This window comes from Mirounga leonina, unplaced genomic scaffold (assembly GCF_011800145.1).
Source record: "Mirounga leonina isolate KUSES-001 unplaced genomic scaffold, KU_Mleo_1.0 Mir_366, whole genome shotgun sequence".
Taxonomy (NCBI): domain Eukaryota; kingdom Metazoa; phylum Chordata; class Mammalia; order Carnivora; family Phocidae; genus Mirounga; species Mirounga leonina.
Window position 1 is genome coordinate 17334721 of NW_023270709.1, and position 23829 is coordinate 17358549.

Sequence of the window (23829 nt, forward strand, 5' to 3'; positions counted from 1 at the left end):
AAAGACTGTAAGGGGAGGGTTTTCTCCTCTCTTCCCCGCCCCCCCCTTCTTCTTCTCAACCTGCTTGCCTTCCCCGTTTAGGAAAGCAGATGGGAAATTGCTTTTGCTCCTACCTGTGTGAAGTTACCTGACAGGCTGATGTTTTAGTCCTGAGTCTTTGTCACTGAAACCAAGTATTAACCTAATACCGCTCCAGTGAGAGCTAACTTACGGTGCTTTTGCGTACATGACCTTACACCCTTTGGGGTCATCACAGTTGTTACAGCTGAAGACCTCATCCTCACTGTACAGACAAGCAGACGAGTCTCCCAACAAAGAAGCACGTGACTGCTGAGCTGACGCTTCCTTCTAGATTTTGGGATTCCATGGAGGGTCTCGTTCAGTGATTTGGATTGGCACATACATAAAGAAGGAGCAGTCCCAGGATGGGGCAGGGGTCGCACAGGCAGCTCCTTATCCCATAAGGAATTAGGGGCTGCCTTTGAATTTGGCCTCTGGCCTGGCGGGCTATTCCCCACGACCTCCTGCACGTACCCCTGGTGGTGCCAGAGATGGCTTTAGCTGAGCGTCTTTAAATTTTACCATAATTTTAATTCCCTTTCCTTTAGAACAGGTGATACTAATTTTCTCCTGATGTTATAAAGGCACGAATGTGGATCACTTTAAAGAAAACACAGAGAGGCTGGGTATGGCAAATAATCTTAGGGCCCACGGAGGTGGATGAAGTTGGGGAACTCCTTTTGTCAGTTCTTCTTCCCAGGTAAATTATAAAGGCCGACCTGGAAGAGACCAGGAGACCCCGCCGTTTGCCGTGTCCTAGCTCCCCCACAGCCTTACAGGGCACTTTGTGTTTCCCTGCGGGTGGGGGGGCGGGTAAGATGAGTATGTGGTACGTCCATAGTTAGGTGAATCACCCAAGGCAGTTGGCAGCTGCATTTTTCTGTGACTCTCCCGTGTCAACGACTGGAGCTTTCCGCTAACTCAGGAAATCCGCAGACAGCTATCCCTCTAGCCCCCAACCTGGCCCCTACCAGTTCACTCTTTTGTTTTAAAATTTCCTCGTAGGATAGTAGGGCCCGACTGCTTTTCATTCTGTTTGTATAACCTGAAAGGCCAATCGTGAAAATGCCAACCCAGTGGGCCGGCTGGGTTTATTAGGTCAAGCTACAGAAGTGGACTCCCCTGCTCAATGACCGCATGCAGGGAATCCCTGTAGGGTCTTCCCAAAATAGAACGGAGCTATGTTTAGCTCGTTAAGATAAAGAACTGGTTGGGGGAGGGAAGATAATGGGAAGGAGGGCTTGTATGTATGTGTTCATGATTATGATTCATAGAGAAGAATCCAATTTTATAGAAACCACAGCCCAAATTAGAGAAAGCAAGCTTTTGGATTAAAATGATTTCTGTTGTGGTTGTAACATACCACAGTTTGATTTTTGTCCAGATGAAAACATTTGGTTTTCACTTCAGTAAATATTGTGGAGACATTGCCAGCTAATTCTGAAAAGTAATGAAATACGGCTTTGGCAAAGCGCACAGGCATTCTGTACTCCGGATTCCACTTATCTGATCCAAGTTCAGATTTTTTTTTTTCCACATTTGCTAATGCACTTGAATAATCAGAAGAGAAAAATCTGCCTGTGATTTTAGGAGAAAACTGTATACGCTAAATACACTTTTATAATTTACAGGGTATAAAAACTCCCTTGCTCCTCGCCAAACACCCCACACGTTCCGTAAGTCTTTTCGAAACTGTCACCTTTCATTGATTACATCTCTAGAGCTACAGTTTGCGACGGAGACAGGATGTAATTCTGCGTGGTGAGTCAGCCTCGCTCTGTGGTTAATTAACGTCGTGAATGGCGCTTGTCCCTCAGCGTGGGGAGACCACCCTGAGAACACCGGGGGAAAGAGCTCGGAAAGGGAGGCTGTGAGCCCCCTCGGAGACCCCTCGTTTTCCCAGTCTTCACTGGTGTGCAGCAGGTGGTAGGTGAGTCCTGCTGTGGGAAGGGGAAGATCTCCCTGAGGAAGCTTTTTCATGTTGTGAGACCACACAACCCCCTGTCCCTGGTTTTCCCTTTCCCTGTAGCTCCGTTCCTGTTTTCCTGAGTGCTAGCCCCACAGTGAGCTTTCCCAAAGTCTGCCTCCTTGGCTGTTTGGAGTAAAGAATTTTCCCTAATAAATTGTCTAGAGATGAAGCTTGCTTATGTGCCAGGATCTATAAGGTGCATACTGTTTTTGGTGAAAACTTTAAAAGCGTATGTGCTCTACTGTTTTCACATACTAAACACTGATTGAGCTTTTTGTGGCCTCTTCATCAATAATGAACCTGAGGAATGTGGGGTAGTTTTCACTATCGATAAATAACCCAGATTGCTTTAGGGTTTATAAAATGCCCTTTCCTTCACCTTTTGTGTGTGTGTGTGTGTGTGTGTCTGTCTAGCAGATTCCTCTTCCTCTTAACTAATCTGTAAATTAGATAATCGAGCTTGAATCTAGGCTAAGAAATGAACGTGCTCTGTGTGAATGCCTTTAACTAGTTGTGGTTCCTTACAGGCTTTTTGCTTCCTTTTATATATTTGAAGTTGTTACATAGTTATTCTCCAGGTATTAGTATATAACAGTGCTTCCCTGTCACCTTGATTATTTTTAGTGTGGCATGAAGTAATGGGATGATTTTACTGGTTTTATCTCTGTGAGAATGAAACGCAGCTTCTGCTCTTGGCACTTCCCTGGTTTGTCTTGATCTGAATGCGAGCTTTGCCAGGGGACACGCCAGCAGCAGGGGGCTTGGAGGGATTACATACAGTAGCCACCTGGTGACAGAGTACCAGGCCCTGTTGGATTTAATGTTTTCTGCTTGCTTCAGTTGGACTATAAAGTGAGTGAAATGTAAGGGTATGAGAAAAATTCTGGAGGTCTGTTCTTCTGGGGCAGAAGCTAACAGTTCACGAGGCCACTCCTGGTGGACGGGGTTACTGATTGGCAGTGGCTTCGTGAACATAGGCTAAAGGACAGTAAGGGCCATACCCAGGAGGAGCCGGGTTGTTTGTAATGAGTGGCACCTGCCAGAGAGGAGAATTGGTACAAGCCGAGGATGTGAGCTAAGGGCATCATCTTGCCTTGGAGTAATTACCTGCCCCCACTCCCAGGTTCATTATTATTGAATATTGAGCCTTTTTCAGCCACTTAACCGTTCTCTCACAAGTATTCCTTCTCTTTATCATCCTGGCCTCTCTGTTCCCCATCTGGTTTGAGAACCCTTCGTTACGTTTTTTTGATGATGCTCGCCTTTGGGTCCAGACCAGAGGTCAGTGGTCCTGACTAGAAGCTCAGTCGCCTCTTAGTGTGAGGGCGCTTATCCTCGTGCCCCCGAACTTAAGGCACATCACCTCCTTCCCGGCCCCGACTGCAGAGCCGGCTCCCCCAGGACTTGGTGGTGTTTGGAGTTTGATTTTGAGAATGCCCCTCAGAGACACCCCATCTCCGTTCTTCACATCTTACCTGTCCCTTGTGTTAGTTAGCCTCTGACTTTCTTCTAGAGTACTGGGGAGGTTAGAGCAGTTTACTTGTATTTGGGGAGAAGCTGTTAGAACAGATACATTCAAAAGATTGGTTATTTGCTGCCGTTGTGGAAGAAATTACCCTGTGTGCTTTCTTTTAGGAATATTAACGCTTGGATGCGTCTAGACATTTCCTCCATTTTAGTTCTCTGGAACATAATGTTCACCCCATTCTCAAAATCTTGAGTATGAGGAATGGGATAGTTGCTTTGTGCTGCTTATCCAAGGTCTGAATCTTTAAAAAAAAAAAAAAAAATATCCTCAACAGATGCTGTTAAATGGAAGTTAACTCTTTGTTTTTCATAGTTGCACCTGGGTTTTTTTTAGCAGATTCTCTTTGAAACCGAGACCATTTTTATCAGTCTTACACCACCACGCCCCCCAAAAATACGACTCTCCAGTGGTCTTGGTTGCAGAGTTTGCTACGTTTCCTGTTGGGAAAGGAGACCCAGGAAGGCTGGAAGGCTGGAGGGGCTGAGGTGAATCCCCTACCAGCACATCCCTTCCCCTGCTCTCTCTCTCTCTCTCTCTCTCTCTCACACACACACACACACACACACACACTCTCTCTCTCTGTCTCTGTCTCTGTCTCTCTCCATATCTCCCCTCCCCCTGCCCCGGGCTGGTCCACCAGTCCAAGATCGAGCCCAGGCTCTTCTTTAGAAGAAATCCAACATGGGTAATTTTATCTGGGAGGCACTTGAAGAGATGCTTCCCTTATTACCTCTCATTTCACAGAAGAGGGAAATCTGATGACCGAGCCCCACACTTCCAAGCATTGAAGTTCCTTGCTAGGTCTGTCCGACAACACGTAACGTGTTGCCTTCTGTCATGGTCTGTGCCAGGATGAGTTGGAGCCTGTGGTGAAATGTCTGTGTCTGTCCGTCTGCCTCATGAGTGCTAAAATACAGTTTGCCCTGAGTTTTCTAAAATACATACAGTTAGATTTGGGAATGAAAGATCCAGCAGGATTGGTCATTGGACTGAGGATGGAGGCACGTGCCCTGTGCCCACCTGTGAATGAAGAATCCTAACTGCGGGTTCCAAGTTGGGAACTGGGAAGGGTGCTGGTCCCCTCTTCCTAGTCACTCTTGTACTAATCCTAAAACCACTTTAGAACAAGTATAGATAGGTTGTTCCAGGGGAAATAGGGCTAGCCATTTTTTTTTTTTTAAGATTTTATTTATTTATTTGAGAGAGAGAATGAGAGAGAAAGAGAGCACAAGAGGGGGGAGAGGGAGAAGCAGACTTCCTGCTATAAGCAGGGAGCCCGATGCGGGACTCGATCCCAGGACTCCAGGATCATGACCTGAGCCGAAGGCAGTCGCTTAACCAACTGAGCCACCCAGGTGCCCAGGGCTAGCCATTTTCTTTTTTCCTTTTTTTCTTCATCTGTAGCTCCTGGTTTATAAGAACCTTCCTTCCATTGCAAACCTGCTTCTAATTGGAAATGATCAAAGGGGAGGAAACGAGCAAGGGTAATGGCTTTTCAGACCATAGCCAAGTCTGTTCTGCCACGTACATCCCTTTGGAGTTTCATTTCTACCCAGTGGTGTGACCCACCTAACTTTTGGGGTTTTTAAAATGCAGTAGAAGGAAGGAAGAATAGAAGGAAGCAGGGGGCTTAGAGGTGTCTGTGTGGTCTTTGCATTTCTGCAAGATGGGTATTGGGATTACCACTTCTCCTTGATGTTGCCCATTTATTTATTTCCATAACCTTGTTGGATCATGTGGCTTGGCAGCCTGACAGGGATGATTTTAACCTTTGTGTCTGAAGTTCGAGATCTCCATTGGGAGGGAGAACAGATTGGTCACCTGTGTAATCGTTGATACACTGGAGTGTTAGCTCATTCACCAGAAAGCAGGCGAGAGAAGGAATGATATTTCATGCTTAATAGTTCTTCTGCTGCTTGGTGGTAGCTCTCCCCAAAATACTTCACAGTTAAGAAGCTTGAAGTTATGGCCGGAAATTAATTTGGGGGATTTTCTTTGGATTTTAAGCAGCCTCTGGTCCTAAACAATAAACCATGAGTTGAGGGATCTTCTAAATTGTCATTGTCTGATAAAGAAGAACTAGATTGTGCTTCTTTGTAATATTGAGCTTATCTTCTGGTGTTACTGCTTTATCTTAAATTCAGAAATGAAAACATGAGCAGAAGGTTAAGGTGTAAAAGGAGTGAGGGGTGTGGGTTAGTTTAGTCTTGTGCTGGAATTTATTTTAGTAACTATACGTGCTACTAACCTGATCATAATATCGAAGTAGCTTCCAAATATATTGTGATTTGGGGGAATCCATGTCTGTGCTCACTTTGGCAGCACATATACTAAAAATGGGGGAATCCATGTCTGTCATTCATCTCTTTGTGAATACAAGACCAACGTTACCTTTTTTATCTGGAAGTGTCATATTCCTGTTACTACTGCTTGGTTTGTCTTCCATATTTAAATTCATTTCCTTAAATTCGTGTCAAGTCTAGTAAGTTAAATGCATAACCCAGAATAGTTTCTTTCTCTCCTCCTTGACATTGTAACTAGTTGTCTTTAATTTTACTGATTCCCGCCTGCCCCACCCCTTTGCTCAATTCAGTTCTTGGTGGTTGTCATCCCCCCCTGCCCCCCCCGACTATTCATATGAGATTTAAGATTTTTGATTTGTTGTTTTTGGTGAATGGCATCATCCCCCTGGTGCGGGGGGGCGTTGCTTGATATCCGTTGAAAGGACACAAATGGAGTTTTATTTCCTGGGGGATATTTGAAAAATAAAAGTGGCAGTAGAGATGAACAGCTTTGTTTTATCTGCTCGGGCAGATTTAGGTTCGTCCCTTAATAAATGTCTCCCTGTGTAGCGCCCCTTTGGAAGGGGCGAGGGCCAAGGCCTGTGGTGATGAGCCCTCTTCGTTCAAACCCCCCAGGTTCTCCTGCGCTGCCCAACAGCATGGTGTATTTCGGAAGCTCTCAGGACGAGGAGGACGTCGAGGAGGAAGACGATGAGACGGAAGACGTCAAAGCAGCCGCCAATAATGCTTCATCTTCATGCCAGTCAACCCCCAGGAAAGGAAAAACCCACAAGCATGTTCACAACGGGCATGGTAGGTCCACTCTTGATTTGGGGTAGAAAATGCTGGAATCCACAGCTCTGGCCGAGAGAGCTGCTGTAGGTCATCTGTCGAGGTAGAAGATGAAGATGAAGGCTGCATAGCTTTTGGGTGGCAGAGCTAGTTCTGGGGACTTCTCTAGGTGTTGGGCATTTGCAGGGCAAAGAGGTGGGTGCAGCCCAGTGTGTTCTAGATGAACAGATTGTTAAGGCACGGGTATGGATATTCTTGCGTGGTGGAGGCGATGATCAGTCCCTAGTGAGCTGCAGATAATGGGATTCGGAAGAGGAAGAGATGATCTCTAAACAGGGATGGGCCAAGAAGATCTCGTGAAAAATCTTTTGTGATCAGCTTACAATTATTGTGATTTTAGCAGATGAGGTCATGTAGAAAGAAAACCGTTGAGCATGTGGAATCAAGTAAATTCACCTATATTATGAACCAGACTGATTGTTTTTTTTCCCCCCCTCGAGGGCAGTGTGTGGGAGGAGGACAAGAGTGGATATCAGGGCGCCTGGGTGGCTCAGTTGTTAAGCGTCTGCCTTCGGCTCAGGTCATGATCCCAGGGTCCTGGGATCGAGCCCCGCATCGGGCTCCCTGCTCGGCGGGAAGCCTGCTTCTCCCTCTCCCACTCCCCCCGCTTGTGTTCCCTCTCTTGCGCTGTCTCTCTCTGTCAAATAAATAAATAAAATCTTTAAAAAAAAAAAAAAGAGTGGATATCAGTGAGGAACCAACTTTTAAGTGAGTTGGCCGTGGGAAGTGCAAGGAAGTGTTGTAATTGGAGTTGTGCTCTGTAAAGATGGAGTTGGCATTGGTTGTGAGGATTGCATGAAAGGAAGGGACCCAAGGGTGGGGGGGGGGGCGCCTCAGAAGGCTGGAATTGTGGATGGTCACCTGGCCAGAGGTAACCAGGGATGGAGCGCTCCTCGAGGCACTGCAGCTGGGAGGATGAGGGGGTGGGGTGAGAACTGTGGCAGGGGCAGGGTTGGGAGGAGGACTTGGACCAACAGGGAAGGTAGGCAAGAAAAATAGGCTAGGAGAGGCAGAGAGTCAGGCCCGGAGTCAGGCACGGAGGATGGGGGTGGGGAGGTATTCCGGCCCATTTCCTGTTGCGCCCCTACCAGGATGCTAGGCATCCTGTTCCATCAGGGCTCAGAGACCCTGTGAGCTAGCCAGCCCCTGTCTGTCTGTCAGTGATTGAGGCAAAGGCAGATTTCTCTTTTTTCCTCTCCAAGGCTTTGCACAGAGCTACCGTTGTCTTTCTGGACCCCTTCAGTAGAGGCTCGGGTCCAGCACAGGCTAGATGTGATGGGGACGTGCCTGGTTTTCACCATTGTTGAGCATTTCTGCCTTGTCACTGTAACGATTATTTGTCCTGCTTCTTGATTAGGACTGTGTTTAGGAGGCATGCTGACATAGTGGAGGGATGCAACCCTCTTTTTAAGAACTTAGAGTTGGGGCGAGGGGGTTAATACTCTCCCAGTGCAGACTACAAAATGCTGACTTGATTTTAAACCTCAGAGGAGTGAGGTTTCCCCCTGCAGCTGTGGTCCTCAGATAATCTTGACAGTTGGAAGAGAGCTCTGTATAGGAGTCGGAATATGGATGTTGGCAGAGAGCTGAACTTGCCGTGGACGTTCATGACCCGTGGTGCGTGGCCTGGTTGTGGGACGGTCGTCCCAACTGTGTATGTGTGTATGTGGGGGGGGTTGTTGTTCTTCAGGGTGCCTGGGAGTGACCGAATGGAGTTGGTAACATGCCCTGCTGGGCAGGAGGAACAGTTCCAGTGTGGAGAATGGGAAATGGTTGATGATTTTAGATGTGGAAATGAGATAAAATAGATCAAGTTCAGAATGATGCCTCCAGCCGCTGAGCTGTCTGAAATGGAAAGAGGTGACGAGCGTCCAAGGAGCCCAGCCAGGAAATCACCTCTGGGGGGGGCTGGACGTGGGAGCGGAGTGTGGTCCACGTGAGCACAAGGGCGATTTGAAGCAAAGCTGAGCAGGTTTTCACTGCTGCCTGGAGAGCCAAGGCTGGAGGTAATAGAACAGGAATTAAGAAGGGAGGTGATTTGGGGGTAGTTAAGAACTTTATTATCTGCTGAGTTTGCAGGGATGGTGAGAGACAGAACTCCAGAGAACAGACTGGGAATTTATCATCCTGGAGCTGCTCACTGATGCAGCCAGAAGGGGTGAGCTTTCTGAGGTAGAATGAAGCCACAAAGCAGACTTTTGGGGATTTTTTGTTTGTTCGAATTCTGGAGGAGGTGTTTTCTAGTTGCGCTTTTGGTTTAATAGGAGTCGAGAGTAAATGAACAAAACATGAAATTAAACTCCTCTCAGTTGGTCTCTGTGTCCATGGGATAGAAATATATTTCATTAGGATAGCATCAGAATGGTTCCTTGATATAATTTTTCATTGTCTCACTGTGTGGGGTGGGTGAATTTATCAGTCTTTTAGGGTTTCTGGACCCAATTCCAGCATGGGGGTGAGTGCCCCCCTTTCCCCCACAATACCCAGCAATTCTGGGTCACCAGCAGGGTTCTGAGAATTTAACTCCATTCCAACACTACCTGCATGGAGATCGCATCGGATTCCACAGGTTAAGGGCTCAGTCCTGTAAGACTGCTCCTCATCCCCCACCTCAGATGAACCGCCTGTTACATGGGCTTCTTACGCACCAGCTACACATTGCAGGTTCTAACAACCTCTCCCCCTCAGGTTTGATTAACTTCTTAGAGTGGCTCACAGAACTCAGGGAGACACTTACCTTCACTAGTTTGGTAAAGGATAAGATAAAGGATACAGATCAGCAGCCCTATGGAGAGATCTGGAGGGTGAGGTATGGGGAAAGGGCATTGGAGCTCCATGCCCGCCTGCTCTCTGCATCTCTGTAGGTCTGCCAGCCCAGAAGCTCTTAGAACCCCGTCATTTTGGGGTTTTTATGCAGGTGTCATTACATAGGATTGACCAAGTCATTGACCTTGGCATCTGGCAGACACCCACACACAAGGACAGATCACCTGATTCCCCCTCCAGAACCTCTTACCTTCCCAGAGGTCGGGGGCGGGGGTGGGCTGAAAGTTCCAGTCCATTGCTTCCATGGTTGGTTCTGCTGGCAACCAGCCCCCATCTTTAGGTACTTCCCAAAGGTCCCTTCACTAAAATAATAAAAGATCTCTGTATCACTCTTGGCGCTTTGGAAATTCCAGGGCTTGGGGAGATAGGAGCCAGGAATCGTGGACCAAATACATATTGTTTGTTTTTTGTTTAAGATTTTGTTTATTTGAGAGAGAAGACAGCATGAGTGGGGGAAGGGGCAGCAGGAGAGGATATCCAAATAGACTCTGAGTGTGGAGCCAGACGTGGGGCTCGATCTCACGACCCTGAGATCAGGACCTGAGCTAAAACCAAGAGTCGGATGCTCATCCGACTGAGCCACCCAGGAGCCCCTCAAATCCATATCTTAATGACCAAATATATATTTCTTATAAATCAGACTATGACAGTCCAATCACGTGGATCTGGCGAATTAGTCCCATGTCTGCTTTTGCACGTGTGGTTGGGTCCCCACCTCCTACTTTTCAGCTTGTTTGAACTTGCTGGTGCACTAGGCAGTCTTCTCATTGATCCGCCTTTCAGTGTCCAGAGTTACCCTCCTTCACTGTGTGTGGGGCTCAGTCTCTTTAATTCTCTTTTCACCTGAGCTGCAGAGTGGTGAAGGGGCAGCCGCTGTCTGGTGTCATGTTACGAAGTTTCATGAAGGGTGGGGGTGAGGGAATTGGCTGACCCTCCCTCCCTATCTGAGGGGAGAGGGTAACAGTTTTGCACTGACCACGGTCACTGCCATTAGAAGTCAAGGAAGATGTGTCTGTATCTACAGGTGCACGTCCCTGCACGGATACACACAGGGAGACTTCTAATTGTTTAAAATGTCAGGAGATTTTACCGTTTTAAATAGTTAACGTGTGAGTGAAAGTGATATTGTGGCATCTGTAAAAGGGTTTTAAGTGCTCACTTTGGGGATTCACTTGTTGAAATATTCTGGGGTTCTTTTTGTAGAGTCGTGAATTTTAGGGCTCTTGGATAGGGACGGTGGGGGGACTGTGTGTCATTAGATGTACTGTGGGGTGCCTGAGCTGAGGACCCACATGCCCCTCTCACTGTCTTTTCTGCTTTTCTGCTTTTCTGTTCTTGTACATGCTCCGCTCTTCCTCCCCGACTGTGCTGGCTTCTCTGGGGGATACAGTGCAAGGTAAAGGGGAACAAGGAGCATGCCCAAACCCACTGGGCTTCATCAGAGCGCTGACTCTACCCTTCCTTAAAGCCACTTCCCAAGCTTTCCTTGATGAGGCTTGTAGAAACCAAAAGTTGCAAGGCCCTTTATTTCCTATCTGTGCTAATTCTAAAAATGCTCGTTCTGCGGGTCTACTTCTAATGACTGTTTTCTTCATTCTGGGTCCTCCATACATCTGTCTTGTCTTTAAAGTGTATTTCCCATGTCGTGTATGACAGTATGCTGTAATCCATAGTATATATATTTGCTGTCCAGGGAGTGAAGTTTCTTTTGGGGGTGGGGCCCCACTCCTGAAGTCATTGGCTTACAGCTTTGGTTAGATTGAGTTCATCTGTGATTAACTCAGCCCCCACCACCTCCAGTCCTTTGTCTTTTTGGTTATGTCAGTTTTTGAGCTGGGAAGGGATTGGATGCAGTTTCAAAGGTTTGCGTTCGGATTCAACCCCAGTAGAGTCCCAGAACCGATCCTAGTGAGAACCCATGGGGCTATGTACCCACCTAAACTTGGGGGAGGGTGATGGAGAGACCACTGCAGGCCCAGGTGATCGGTCCTTGTGTGTGGGTGTCTGCCAGACACCAGTCCCTCCTGCAGTGTCATATTGTCTGAGACCCGGCCTTATTTATGCAGTCTCTCAGTCTGTGGGGTTGCCCATTCCCACACCAGGCACTGATCCCCCGTGGGCATTTTCCTCTGGGATTCCGTTCACCTGCTCTTTAGTAGCCCCGTAGAAAAGTAGGAATTTGTATTATGTCTGAGCTGGTAATGTTGCCATGGACATGGAGACCTTCCACGTCCTTCCATATCCTAAACCAACATGGTTGTTAGTAAAGTTGTTCTACTGTGAGGTGTTCAGAAGACCACACACATCACATAGAAGTACCAAATCAACTCCACTATAATATGTTCTGCAAAATTAGTTTGTGAGTTTTTGGCAAATGTTAACACCCGTGAGTTGGACAAAGATTTTGTTTGCTTATTCCTGAAAATGTATTTGTGGAGGACTTGGAAGGGAGTTCTGGAAATCATTTTTCTGGGGAAGTGCTGAAACACAGAGCCTTACAGAGGGCAGGATCTTGCCACGTTAACCATTTTTTCGGAATTTTATGGAGTTAATTTTTGTGTCCTACATAAAATAAGTTTAACTTAGGAGCGGATGGAAAACATGCATAAGACCTTGTGCTAATTTTTGTGCTTTTGGAAGATAACCCAGATGAATAAGGGATACGGACCTTCCCCCCAAGGGGCTGATGGTATGGGACACTCCCTGTGGAGAATCCATCAGAAACTGAGACATTCAGGCTCTCTCCGCCTGTTTTCCCGAGCACACAGGCTTAATGTCTGGTTCATGGGTGCCCTTCCCCCATCACTGTGTGTTTCTCACTCTCTTCCTATCGCTCCTGGTGTGGCCCTCTGTCCTATGACTTCGATAACCCTTCCTCACACCCACGTTCAAACATCCACGATAGGAAGGGGCCTAGGGAACAAGCAGCCAAGATACTCGAGTGTTTGGACTCTATGAAAAGCGGTGTTTGTAGTTTCTAGTGTATGTTCACCAGGCTTTGTGAATTTGTTTTCCCTTTTCGGACATCTGAGTACCAGATCTTTTGTAAGGTCACATGGAAAGAAAATATAACCTGAGATTCCATGTCCGGGAGTCCTCTAATGTGGAGAGCGGGGTGTTCTTTCTCTCCCTGCCCCTCTCCTTCCTGAAGTAAAGCACTTTCCTTGGCAAAGGGTATTCTGTGATCACATTTGCATTTTGGGAAGATGAACTAGGACAGCATTTTGAGGGATGGAGTGTGACAGCTTAGAGGCAAAAATAAAAAGAGGCCCTTTAAGGGACTGCTGCCTTTGACCTTTTGTGGTGATGAAACCAGGAGATGCGGCAAGAAGAGAGCTGAGCACAGTGCTTCCAAGCCCGGGCTTCGGACTCTGACCCGCCCGGCTCTCATGTCTACCCGTCCTCTGGCCACAGTTGATAATGGCCTCAGAGCAAGTGTCTTACTATTTCTGAGCCTCAGGCTCCTCATCCGGAAGGTGGGCACGAAGCGAAAGGTCTGGAGGCTCTCTCTTAGTTGTGTATGTAGAAATGGTCCTAGTTAGAGGGTGATTTCTCTAACTTGTTTTGGTAGATGGTCTGACACCCGCTTTTTTGTGTGAAGGTGTGATTTGAGGGCTGTTTTCCACGCATGACAATAAGAACACAAGACTTTTTGGGGGCGCCCGGGTGGCTCAGTTGATTAAGCGTCTGCCTTCGGCTCAGGTCATGATCGCGGGCTCCTGGGATCGAGCCCTGCGTTGGGCTCCCTGCTCCGTGGGGGGGCCTGCTTCTCCCTCTCCCTCTGCAGCTCCCCCTGCTCTGGTGCGCAGGTGGCCTCTGTCTCTCTCTAATACATGAATAAAATTTCCTAAAAAAACCCCAAAACACTAGAGTTTTCAGGACGTGTTTGCCTACATTATCTCTCGATTCTGTCTCCTGTACAAGAGTCACTGTGAAGGGGTTGGGGCAGGTGGTGGTCTTGCTTACGGTGGGGGACGTGGAGGATCTGAGCTCTTAGGCCCATCACCGAAGGTGACAGGCAGGTTGCAGCCAAGAGTCAAGGTGTTGGGAACCCGCTAGCCCTGCACAGGATTCTGCGTCTGGGGGAGAGGGTGGATGAACACTGGGTTTTGTGAGGGGCAGTCTGTGCTGTGGTGGTGGAGTTAGCGTCTAAAAGCCAGCTGCCTCAGCCATTGCCTGTGGTGTAAGGGTCCGCTTGGGTCTCCGCTTGCGCTGTTGCCCGCCTGGCCTTCACGTGCTTGGCCGCCGAATAATGAAAACGTACAGGATGGCAGTGCTTCTCTGCGAGGCCAGGGGAAGGGAGGGCGTTGAAGCTAGCTCAGAAACGTGCCCGCCGTTAGCAGTGCTCCTCCAACTTCAGGTGACCCAGAGAGAGGAGCGGTTTTGTTGAAAAAAGAGAAGTCCGAAGGGCCCATAATGTTAAAAAAAAAAAGGGGGGGGGGCGAGGGGAGTCCTCTTTGGAGAAGGCCAGTTTCAACCAGAATTGCAGAGGAACACGGGGCGCTCTCGTTACCTGGTTAGGTGAGCTGCCTCACCCCTGTCGGATCTGTAGCCTCTGGTCTAAAAGGAGGCAGGTGATAAGGAAACAAACCTCTGCCGGGACTTTATTAAAGCAAGTCCCAGTGATGATTGGGAGTCAGGCCCCAGGCAGGATCCTGGAAGTGAGGATAGTCCTGCAGGCATGATTTTCCACAGTAGAGAAAGGAGCCCTCGGTCTTTGAAGCTCATCACCCAAAAGTGGTACAAGTAAAATGTAGTGGTCTTTGGAAGTGGAATAAACAGCATTGCACAGCTTACCCAGCCATTTCTAGATAATTGGAATTATAATACCAGCTTGCCCATCACATGTTTGTTCTGGGTTGTTGTTGTTTTTGGTCCAGTTCCTACAAAGGTCCTTATCAGCATCAGATAGTCACCAGGAGCTCCGTGTCGTGCCTCTTGTAAAGCTCTGCATGGGCTGTGTGTTCCTGGGGTGGGCGTGTGACTTCTCTGATTCCTAATTTCCTCTTCCACGAAACGAGCAGGGTAGAGTAGCTTAGCATTCGTTTGTTCATTTCTGTCCCAGCGCAAGGAACAATTTACCGCACGTGTCTTGTGGACAGGACTAGCCACCAGTGGGATCTCTTACAGTGGCCGATGGGCATTGCTGTGTGTGCCAAAGGACTTTTCCAAGATCCCCTGTTGAGCCAGGTGAAGATCCCTAACTAAAATTCGGACCTGGGCGAGGGCATCCTTATCGTGTGGTCAGGCAGGTCTGCAGAACCGTTGACCATTTTCACACGAGAACACAGAGAGCAAGCTGCTTTCTCGTGGTTCCTAGTGTCGACGTGGTGCTTCTCCCTACTTTGTGTGCCAGGGACATGCAGGTGTGTGGGGATGGCCGGCAACATCTGTATCCTCCCCGGGGACGGTAACCCTCCCTGAAATGCGGGGAAGTTAATGTGTGGAAAACAAAATGTGGAACGTGAGCACTTTAGTATTGGGGTAGCTTGGCCAAAAGCCCTGATGAGGCCACGTGTCCAGGAGAACCGTTATATTTGGGCCATTTTAGCTCAAAGAAACCAGGAAGCAGACTGCTGATGGTGTCCTGCTTTAACTTGTTTCTCCCCAAAATTTGCACCCTCCCTCCCTTCCTCCCCGAGTGAAGCAGAAGGGGTTCCCTATGGAGCAGGCTGTTGCGTAAGGGTCAGGGTGTATGGCTCAGGGTGTGGAGGCAAGGCGCGGCGAGTGACCCCACGGAAGGTCCCTGGGCTCTCCCCGCGACGCCGGGCTGCCGTCAGTGTCCGATTGGGCCTGCCTGTGACCGCACTCCTCCTCCGTGGGCACACAGCCCTGTGCCCAGCCACCTCCTGCGAGGGCCCAATGTCCCCAGGCAGATGTTTCGTTTTGTAGACATGCTCCCGGACTCTGATGTTCTCATTTCCAGTCCGCTGAGCATCCTCATGGAAATGCATTTGTTTATGAAAATGCATAATCTGATGTGACGTGGACCACGTCACGTGCATCTGCAGCCCGGGGGTCACGCTCCAGGGTCGCAGTAATGACGCCTCCAGCGGCTCCTACCCCGGAGTTTCCAGAACACTCTTCCATCTCCAGGACCTCATATGATCCAAACAAGAGCGCCCTTAAGTAATCCCTCTTTGGAAGCAAAACACCACCATCAAAACACGCTCTGGGGATTATTGATGTCACAAGTTGATACTTGAAATGGCTTCGTTTTTGAAAAGTTCTCCTAACTGGTTGGTTTTCTTCCAGGGGGGTGAGTGCGGTAGGCTTAGAGGCATGAATACATTCATTTGGAATGAATTTGCCGTTGGGTTTCCTCCGCCTTGCTGCTGTGGCCAGGCGTCCCTCATCCTCTGCAGAGGGGAACGTGGGGAGAGTCCGTGTTCGCATCAGCCCCGTATGGTCGATTTTTCACAGGGTTTTTTGCACTTTTGAAAAACGGGAGGAACTGCGCAGAGCGTCCTTCCTTTTCGTGTTCATCTCTTTCTGAAGAGGGACATTTCTCAGAGACGTTTTAAACAACGTGTCATTGGACTCCCAGCTGGAAAGATTTAATTGCTTTTGGATTCACACCGGGGGCCTGTTGTGCGAGGGCCAGAACACAGTCATTTGGATGAGTTTACCAGAGTTCTGCCTTGGAGGTGCACCCCGCTTGCTCTGTGTGTGCGCAGGGCAGGGTGGGGGTCTCACCGCAGCCGTGGGAAGCCGGGAGATGCTCTCTCCAGCCCACAGATGCTTCTTCCTTCGTGGGGTCTCCTCTTCACCTTTTTCTCACCTCTGGCAGCTTCATTTTTTTGTTTTGTTCTGTTTTTCCCCTCTTGAGGCAAGTGAATTTTCCCAAAAGTTGGACTGTGGGCTGGGAGTATGTTTTTGAAAAGAATAGTACATGTAATGTTGGGTCAGGAGATCTGTTGGCTCGCCGTCCTCCACTTCTGTATTTGGGGCCAGTTGGTGTAGTGATTTGCAAGCACCACACGGGCTCCTGTCTTCCCCATGATGGTTGCAACCTTTTCTTTGTTCTTGTTTTCTTATCCCTAAAGAAGAACGGGAGTGCGGGGCGCCTGGGTGGCTCCGTTAGTAAAGCGTCTGCCTTCAGCTCAGGTCATGATCCCAGAGTCCTGGGATCAAGTCCCGCATCGGGCTCCCTGCTCAGCGGGGAGTCTGCTTCTCCCTCTCTCTGCTTCATCCCCTGCTTGTGCTCTTTGTCAGATAAATAAATAAAATCTTAACAACAACAACGGAAGAATTGGGTACCCTTTTCCAAGATTTTATGAGCGTGCATGTGTCAGTGTGGCTGGTACAAAGTGCAGTATTCCACGCAGGGCCTTAGGGGACCCCCGCCCACACACACACGCTTAGGACAGAGGGCTGACCCCTCTTCTAATTCAGTGTGGGGATGTCTCTTCCTGGTCATGGTAGAGCCGCTCCGCTCCGGGCTGAGGGGCTTACACAGATTTCAGTGACAGTCGATTGGGACCGGCTTCTGGCTCGGATGCCTTCCTGATCAGCTGTCCGTGGGCCAGTTACTTAAACCCCCGAAACCTCCCTTTCCCCCATTTGTAAACAGCTGATAACAAGTGGCTTTTTCAGTTGGGGTCGGAGAGAGGGGAGGTTGTGAAGTGGCCGCCGATGGGCACGTAGTGTTTCATCTTGGGGCGATGAAAGCATTTTAAACTTGAATTGTGGCCATGGGTCGCGTGGCTCTGAATATGCAAAGATCCACACGATTGGTAGGTACACGTCAAATGGGCAGATTGCACGACGTGTGAATTATAGCTTATTAAAGATAAAAATCTGTTAGGGCTGAATGACAGATGCCCTTAGCGCTGTGCCTGACGTTTTTCTTAAAAAGTGGATGCTGGCTGCTGTCCTCTAACTGGAGTCACACCCCATGACGCTTCTAAAGAATTAGAACACCCTGCAGTTCTGAAAAAAGGAATATTATTCTATTAGATTTTCAGAGTCTTTAATCAGTTTTGTTGTCCAAAATTGTCTGGGATGTGTTTATATGCTACGCATTGTAAATTGAATTGCTGAGCTCTTTGCCAAACTGCCCAGTATTTAATACTTTCCATTAATTTCATCTGGCCTGTCTTCAGGGGAGCCTTTAGTTGGGAAGATGTGCTGTGTCCAGATACTGCAAAATGTGCACGTAGGATTTTTGACAGCCCTTTGTTTCCTGGCTGGAGGGCCGGTGGAGGTGTTTGTGATACAGTAGCCGCCCCATGATATTTATTCGGAGAGTGTTGAAAGCGATCCTTATCACAGTGCAAATATTCCTATATGTAGTTTCTCTGTACTGATATTTTTATTCTGAAAATTACCAGTTCTGTAACTTGTGCACTTGATTATGTGGGTAGCCTTCCAAATGCACTCCTGTGCACATTTCCAACGTGTGTTTCTCCCAGTGCACTGTGAATACTTACAGATGCCTTGTTCGGATCCAAACGTGGGCCAGAAATCTTACAATTTACTTCACATGTGGTCGGCCTTTTAGAATTCATCCCCTTGAATATAGATTTTTTTTTGAAACCCCAGACGGCAAAAACACTGCAGTCATTTGTTTTTCAAGAGTTAATGCACACCCCTTCTGAGCATAACCCATAGTTCTGTGCCCTTTGTCTTGTTTCTTGAGAGTGATAAAGCATGAAATCCCTCTCGGCCCACTGCCTGCTGGCCCAAAAGGCCACTTGCCCAGATGTTCCTCCCCAGGCCCTGCTCTGGCACATTCGAGAAGGCAAATATCTTAGAGCCCACTAATGTGGGCACAGGCCCGGGGAGCTGGTCACCGTCCTACCCCATCTCGTCCTGTCTTCAGCTCCGTTGGGGGCCGAGCAGGCCAAGAAACCATTTTTCAGTGACAAAAACCATTCATCTTGACTTACGGTCTTTTTGTTGTTAAAAGGTCCTGTGCCCTTTTAAACTCCGGTATCTGAAGTTACTAGGAACATATGCAAGAAACATGTTTAAATGGCAAATCCGTCCAGCCCCGTTATTGTACATCACTGCACATAACATGTATTTACATTTTTAGATCCTGGGACAGTGGCAACCAAATTTCGATGATAGAAAAATGTTCTAGGACTGAAATTCTGTAAGTTCACACGTAGAAAATTAATTTGCCTTTTTATTAATCCTTTTTAATGCATTTTTTCCTGTTACATATTTTATTTATTTGAGAGAGCTCTATAGAGAGAGCAGGGAGCAGGGTGGGAGGCGCAGAGGGAGAGGGAGAAGCAGACTCCCCGCTGAGCAGGGAGCCCAATGCGGGGCTGGATCCCAGGATCCCACGATCATGACCTGAGCCGAAGGCAGACGCTTAGCCAGCTGAGCCACCCAGGTGCCCCTCTTCCCTGTTTTATATGTATAATCAAAGTGGTAGGATTTCAGTGTGTAGAAATTCCAGAGGGGTTTCGCAAACCACCTTGTAAACCCGTGGCGCTTGCTCGCGATGCTGCAGGTCGGGGTGCACGGAGGCTGCGGTAGGTGTCCCAGCTCGTGTTGCGGCCTGGCTCTGGTTCCTGGTGTGCGTGAGCCATGCCGTGAGGTTATAACGGGACTTGCGCTGACCCGAACGTGTCCTCTCTGCCTTCCCTGGCGGACCAGTGCCCGCTGCTAAGCCCGGGGAGCGGTTTCTGCCCAGGGCAAACCGGGTCACAGCACTCACATGCTGCATGAAAATCCTTTTGAACTGTTGGTACAAGGTTGGCAGACATTCCATTGTTTTCAGACAATAGTGACTCAAAGTTGAACTGGCTCCAGGGAGCGAGCGCAGCTTTTATACAGTAACAAGGATTTAATGCCAGCCAGTTGATGGAGTCTGTCTTCCCCAAGTCGGGACGCCTTGTAATGACATGACGCTTACATTTAAATAACTGGCTCCAGATCAGAAACTTGGCGCGCTTCTCTTTTCCTCTCCGTCACACACTCTTCTTTATTTACAGGGATTCTCTTTTTGTCCCTTCGATTTGTTTTGGGGGTGGGACAGGGAGCGGGTCTTATTTCATGGAATTTTGGGGTCGGTCCAGCCTTTGGGCCTTGGGTTCATTCCTGCCTCCTTGTCTTTGTGCGTCTGCTGGCAGACCTTGCAGCCCAGCTTCCCGTGATGGCTGCTGTTCGTATTTCTGTCTTTCAAGGAAGCGAAGGCTTCAGAAACCCCTTAGCTCAGGTCCGACACGGAGGCATCTCAGGGGGTCCTGGAACTTCTGTCCGATGCCACGTGGGGACTTCTCTCTCCTAGTCCCTTTATAAAAAATAAACCACATCAGGATGACGTGCTGGTGTTCTGATGAGGTGCCTTCATATGCACAAATAATCAGGGTTGGGGCATCTGGTTCTGGGACGGGCACAGAGACGGGCCCACATGGACGTACGTCCTCGCTAGCTCTGTTCCAGGGGGCATTACTGCTTTCATATGTGGCCCTTGTCTTCACTATTACAACAGGACCTTCGAAGAAGCTGAGCCGTCGCCTCTTTGCCGACCTCCTTCCTCTGAAGAACACACAGCATTTTATGTACTTTATTGTAAATACTTGAGCTTTTCCTGGAGGGCAGATAAGAGGAGGCAGCTGGATTTGTGGTTCAGGGAATGGGGGCACAGATGTGTTTGGTGATCTGGGGATGAAAAGTCAAAACGAAGCTGAGCACATCCCCTAGGAGAGGCCGTGGATGTGGGGAGGGTTTTAAAGACCTTATGGTCCGCTTTCCATGGGCTGCCTTCTGGACCTCCCCTAGGAACCTGCTCGTGAGCAGCTGTGGGCATTGGGCTTCTGTGGGGCACGGCGTTCAGTACGAGCTCCCTGAAGCTATAAATGTGAGCCTCCTCCTCGGGACGTATAGCTTTTTCCAGCTTCCCCACGATTGTGGGATTGCTGGAGAGAGGTTTCTAAAGTAACTTGCCTTGCCTGATTTCCTTTTCATCCCTTATTGGGAGCAACTCTGCGCTTTTCAGGCACGAAGTGACCCTAAATCAAAATATCAGCCTTTGGATATAAAGATTTTGCTTGCCATGGTGTGAAAACACTTGTCTATAGGCCATTTAACCTTCAGAGTATGTGTATACAAATCAATATATTTGTCTCTGTTCATTAACATAAAGCTATTTGTATCTGAGTACAATACAATTTCCTAATACAGTTCACCGTGATAAATGCTTTTTTTTTTCTCCCCTTGAAGAAACGAGTCCAATTATTCCTTTTAATTAGGGAGAGCGTGCGTAGTCCTCCATCCGTCTCTCTCTCTTTTTCTCTCTGTCTTTCTGTCTCTTATGTTCACAGTGTTTAGTCTTTCCCTGTGAGAGTGAATGTTTTTTTTTTCCTTTCTCCTTCTCGAGAATCTTACAGATTAAGACAAAAGATAATTACTTGGAGGGGTAAAACTGGCAGGTTCCCACGACACTTAAAATTAATGAGCTGTTGAGGACAAAATATACCTTGTCTCTGGCTCCGTCGTCCCCCACTCCCCGCCCCATCCCCCCCTTTCTTCCCATTTAACACATGATTTGACTTTTTGGCTGTGTTTGCCATTTGGGTATACGGCTGCTGTAAAATAGCGAGTGGTTACAGAAAGTGGATTCATTGCAAAGCCATCTCTTTGTTTGCGTTTCAACCTTAATTTCATCCAGTTTTTAATTTTTGTACTTCTGAACGCTTTCTCGTCTTCCAATGATCTGATCAAAACAGTCTGCAGAAGGATGCTGTTCTGCGGTTCCCAGGGCAGCCGTCTGGCTTAGGAGGTCCATGGCTCATGCCTTCCTGCCTGGGATCCCGGTACCCCCCACCCCGCTTCCAGAACCATTTTCCCAAAGGAGCCGCTTCCACGCTCCTCGGCAGCTGGATAGTGCCAGAGAAGTGCATCCCGAGTCAGGTGCAGATAATGCTGATGCGGGATCTGGTTTTTTCCAGATCTCAGAAAGCGCTCGCTGGCTAACCTAACGGTGCCGCTCTTCACGCATTTTCCTTGAGGTCCCCGTGGAGCAGCTGGGTTGTCCGTGGTTCGTATGGAAAGGAGTGGAATGAACTACATCTCTGGCCCATGCCAGTGTGGTGATCCTGACAAGCCAGCGTTTGGCCAGTGCTGGCTTCACGACCTGCTCGCCCCTTTCTCGATGAATATTCTCTCTCGCTGATTCCTCCAAGCAGCCCCACGAGGTAGTAAATGGGGAACTAAAGCTTGGACAGGTGCTAGCCCAAGGTCACATAGCACATGATTCTTGGACTCAAATTTAGGCAGCTTCCTCTCAGAGCCTGAGATTTTTGGGGGTTCGGAGATCTAGACCTAAGTACAGGGTCCACCAAATCTCTGGAAACCATGATGGAGCCAACGATGGAGAAAGATGCTCCAGCCTAGCGATGTCTGGGTTCTTGGTTTTGAGACCCCTTTCTACTCAGGGACCCCCAAAGGACTGTATTTATGGGTATTTACCATATGAAAATTGAAAGTGAGGAGATTTTAAAATACTTTTAAGGCTTCTATTTATTTTTTAAAGCTTATCTTTAGTAATCTCTACACCCAACACGGGGCTTGAATTCCCGACCCCGAGATCAAGAGTCATATGCTCTTGTGACTGAGCCAGCCAGGTTCCCCTAAAGTATTTATTATTTTTATAAAAAGTAACTATATTCCAAACCCCAGAAGTTACAGCTGGGAAGAGTTGTATTGTTTTGCATTTTTGCAAATCTCTTTAAGATCTGGCTTAGAAGACAACTAGGTTCTACTGTTTTTGTAAGCCGTCTCCTGCAGTACCTAGTTTCAGGTGATGTCTACGAAGAAAATCCGTCCCAGACGAAAATATAGTCGGAAAAGGGAGGAATTTGGGGGGATGATTTTATCCTTTGGTATCACACCCAGACTCAACCAGTGGTAGTTTCCTGAAGGTTGGTTGGTACAGCAGTCTGAACCGGTCCAGTGAACTTTTCATGCTCTGTTACATGAAAATCCATCAGTTTGCCTTGGGCTTTGAATGGATCTCTTACCCTTGCACAATTTTGTCACATTTCGTGTTGATCATTTGAAAATAATGCTTCACCAAGTACATCTTCCAATTGTCAGCACCTTCACTAAACACGGTCGAATAGTCCTGCATGTCCCCTGGCCTCGCCAGAGAAGGCTTTCCATGATGTGGAAAGGCGCTGGAACTCGGTGGCAGAGAAAGCTGTCCCATGACTGTAATTTTTGCCCAAAATCCACTGAATTCCATTCCTGGCAGCAAAAGCTATTTGTTATTTTTCATGGCAGAATCACTAGATTCATCTTTGAGAAAAACAGTGGCCAAACCACTACATCAGTCCTTTCCGATGAAAATAGTGTTCCATGCAGACAGCTAGCTTTGCATCCTAAACCATCACACTGCGTCGCCTTTCCCTGGAAATAAGCTACGTTGATGTGCACCAGAAGTGCTTCACGTGTACTTGCCATTTTGTCACACAAAGCATGGACACCCAGGGGTCAGGATTTAGTACCTGTAACCATTTTAGTACCTGCTTTATTGCTCCCAGAGATGAGAACTGGCTTTCCTTTCCTGCCTGCTTTCTTTCTTTTTTTTTTTTTTAAAGATTTATTTATTTGACAGAGAGAGAGACAGCGAGAGGGGGGAACACAAGCAGGGAGAGTGGGAGAGGGAGAAGCAGGCTTCCCGCTGAGCAGGGAGCCCGATGCGGGGCTCGATCCCAGGACCCTGGGATCAGGACCTGAGCCGAAGGCAGACGCTTAACGACTAAGCCACCCAGGCGCCCCCTGCCTTCTTTCTTTTTAACTGGTAGTAACTGGTAAGGATGTATACAATACTTAGGAGTGTGGTTTGCTGCGTCTGCACTGATTTGTGTTCAGGCACCAGCAGTTTTGCCCGGTGGTTTTTGTTTTTAAGAGTGAGCCTCGGGCACCTGGGTGGCTCAGTCGTTAAGCGTCTGCCTTCGGCTCAGGTCATGATCCCAGGGTCCTGGGATCGAGTCCCACATCGGGCTCCCTGCTCAGCGGGAAGCCTGCTTCTCCCTCTCCCACTCCCCCTGCTTGTGTTCCTGTTCTCGCTGTCTCTCTCTGTCATATAAATAAATAAAATCTTAAAAAAAAAAAAAGTGAGCCTCGTGAGAGGGTGAGGGGTGGAGGGGCAGAGGGAGAGAGAGAATCTTAAGCAGGCTCCACGCCCAGCATGGAGCTCAGCACAGAGCTCCCTGCAGGGCTCAATCTCACGACCCTGAGATCATGACCTGAGCCGAAATCAGGAGTTGGACGCTTAACCCCGAGCCCCCCCCATGCCAAGTGCCCCCCCCCCTTTAAAAAACTAATAGTTGTATTGAGATACGATTCAC

At 48.2% G+C, this 23829-nt stretch overlaps 1 protein-coding gene across 6 annotated transcripts in view; it reads left to right on the plus strand.

Moving 5' to 3' along the window:
* JARID2 (jumonji and AT-rich interaction domain containing 2) overlaps positions 1–23829 on the plus strand; it is a 259499-nt gene that overhangs the window by 199950 nt on the left and 35720 nt on the right. For 5 of the 6 annotated variants that reach the window (XM_034985710.1, XM_034985716.1, XM_034985714.1 and 2 more), the window contains one exon: positions 6476–6652. In XM_034985710.1, coding sequence (XP_034841601.1) covers positions 6476–6652 — 177 coding nt within the window. Of the gene's footprint in view, positions 1–6475; positions 6653–15706; positions 16165–23829 lie in introns of those variants that run through there. The other variant, XM_034985715.1, reaches the window with a different exon arrangement.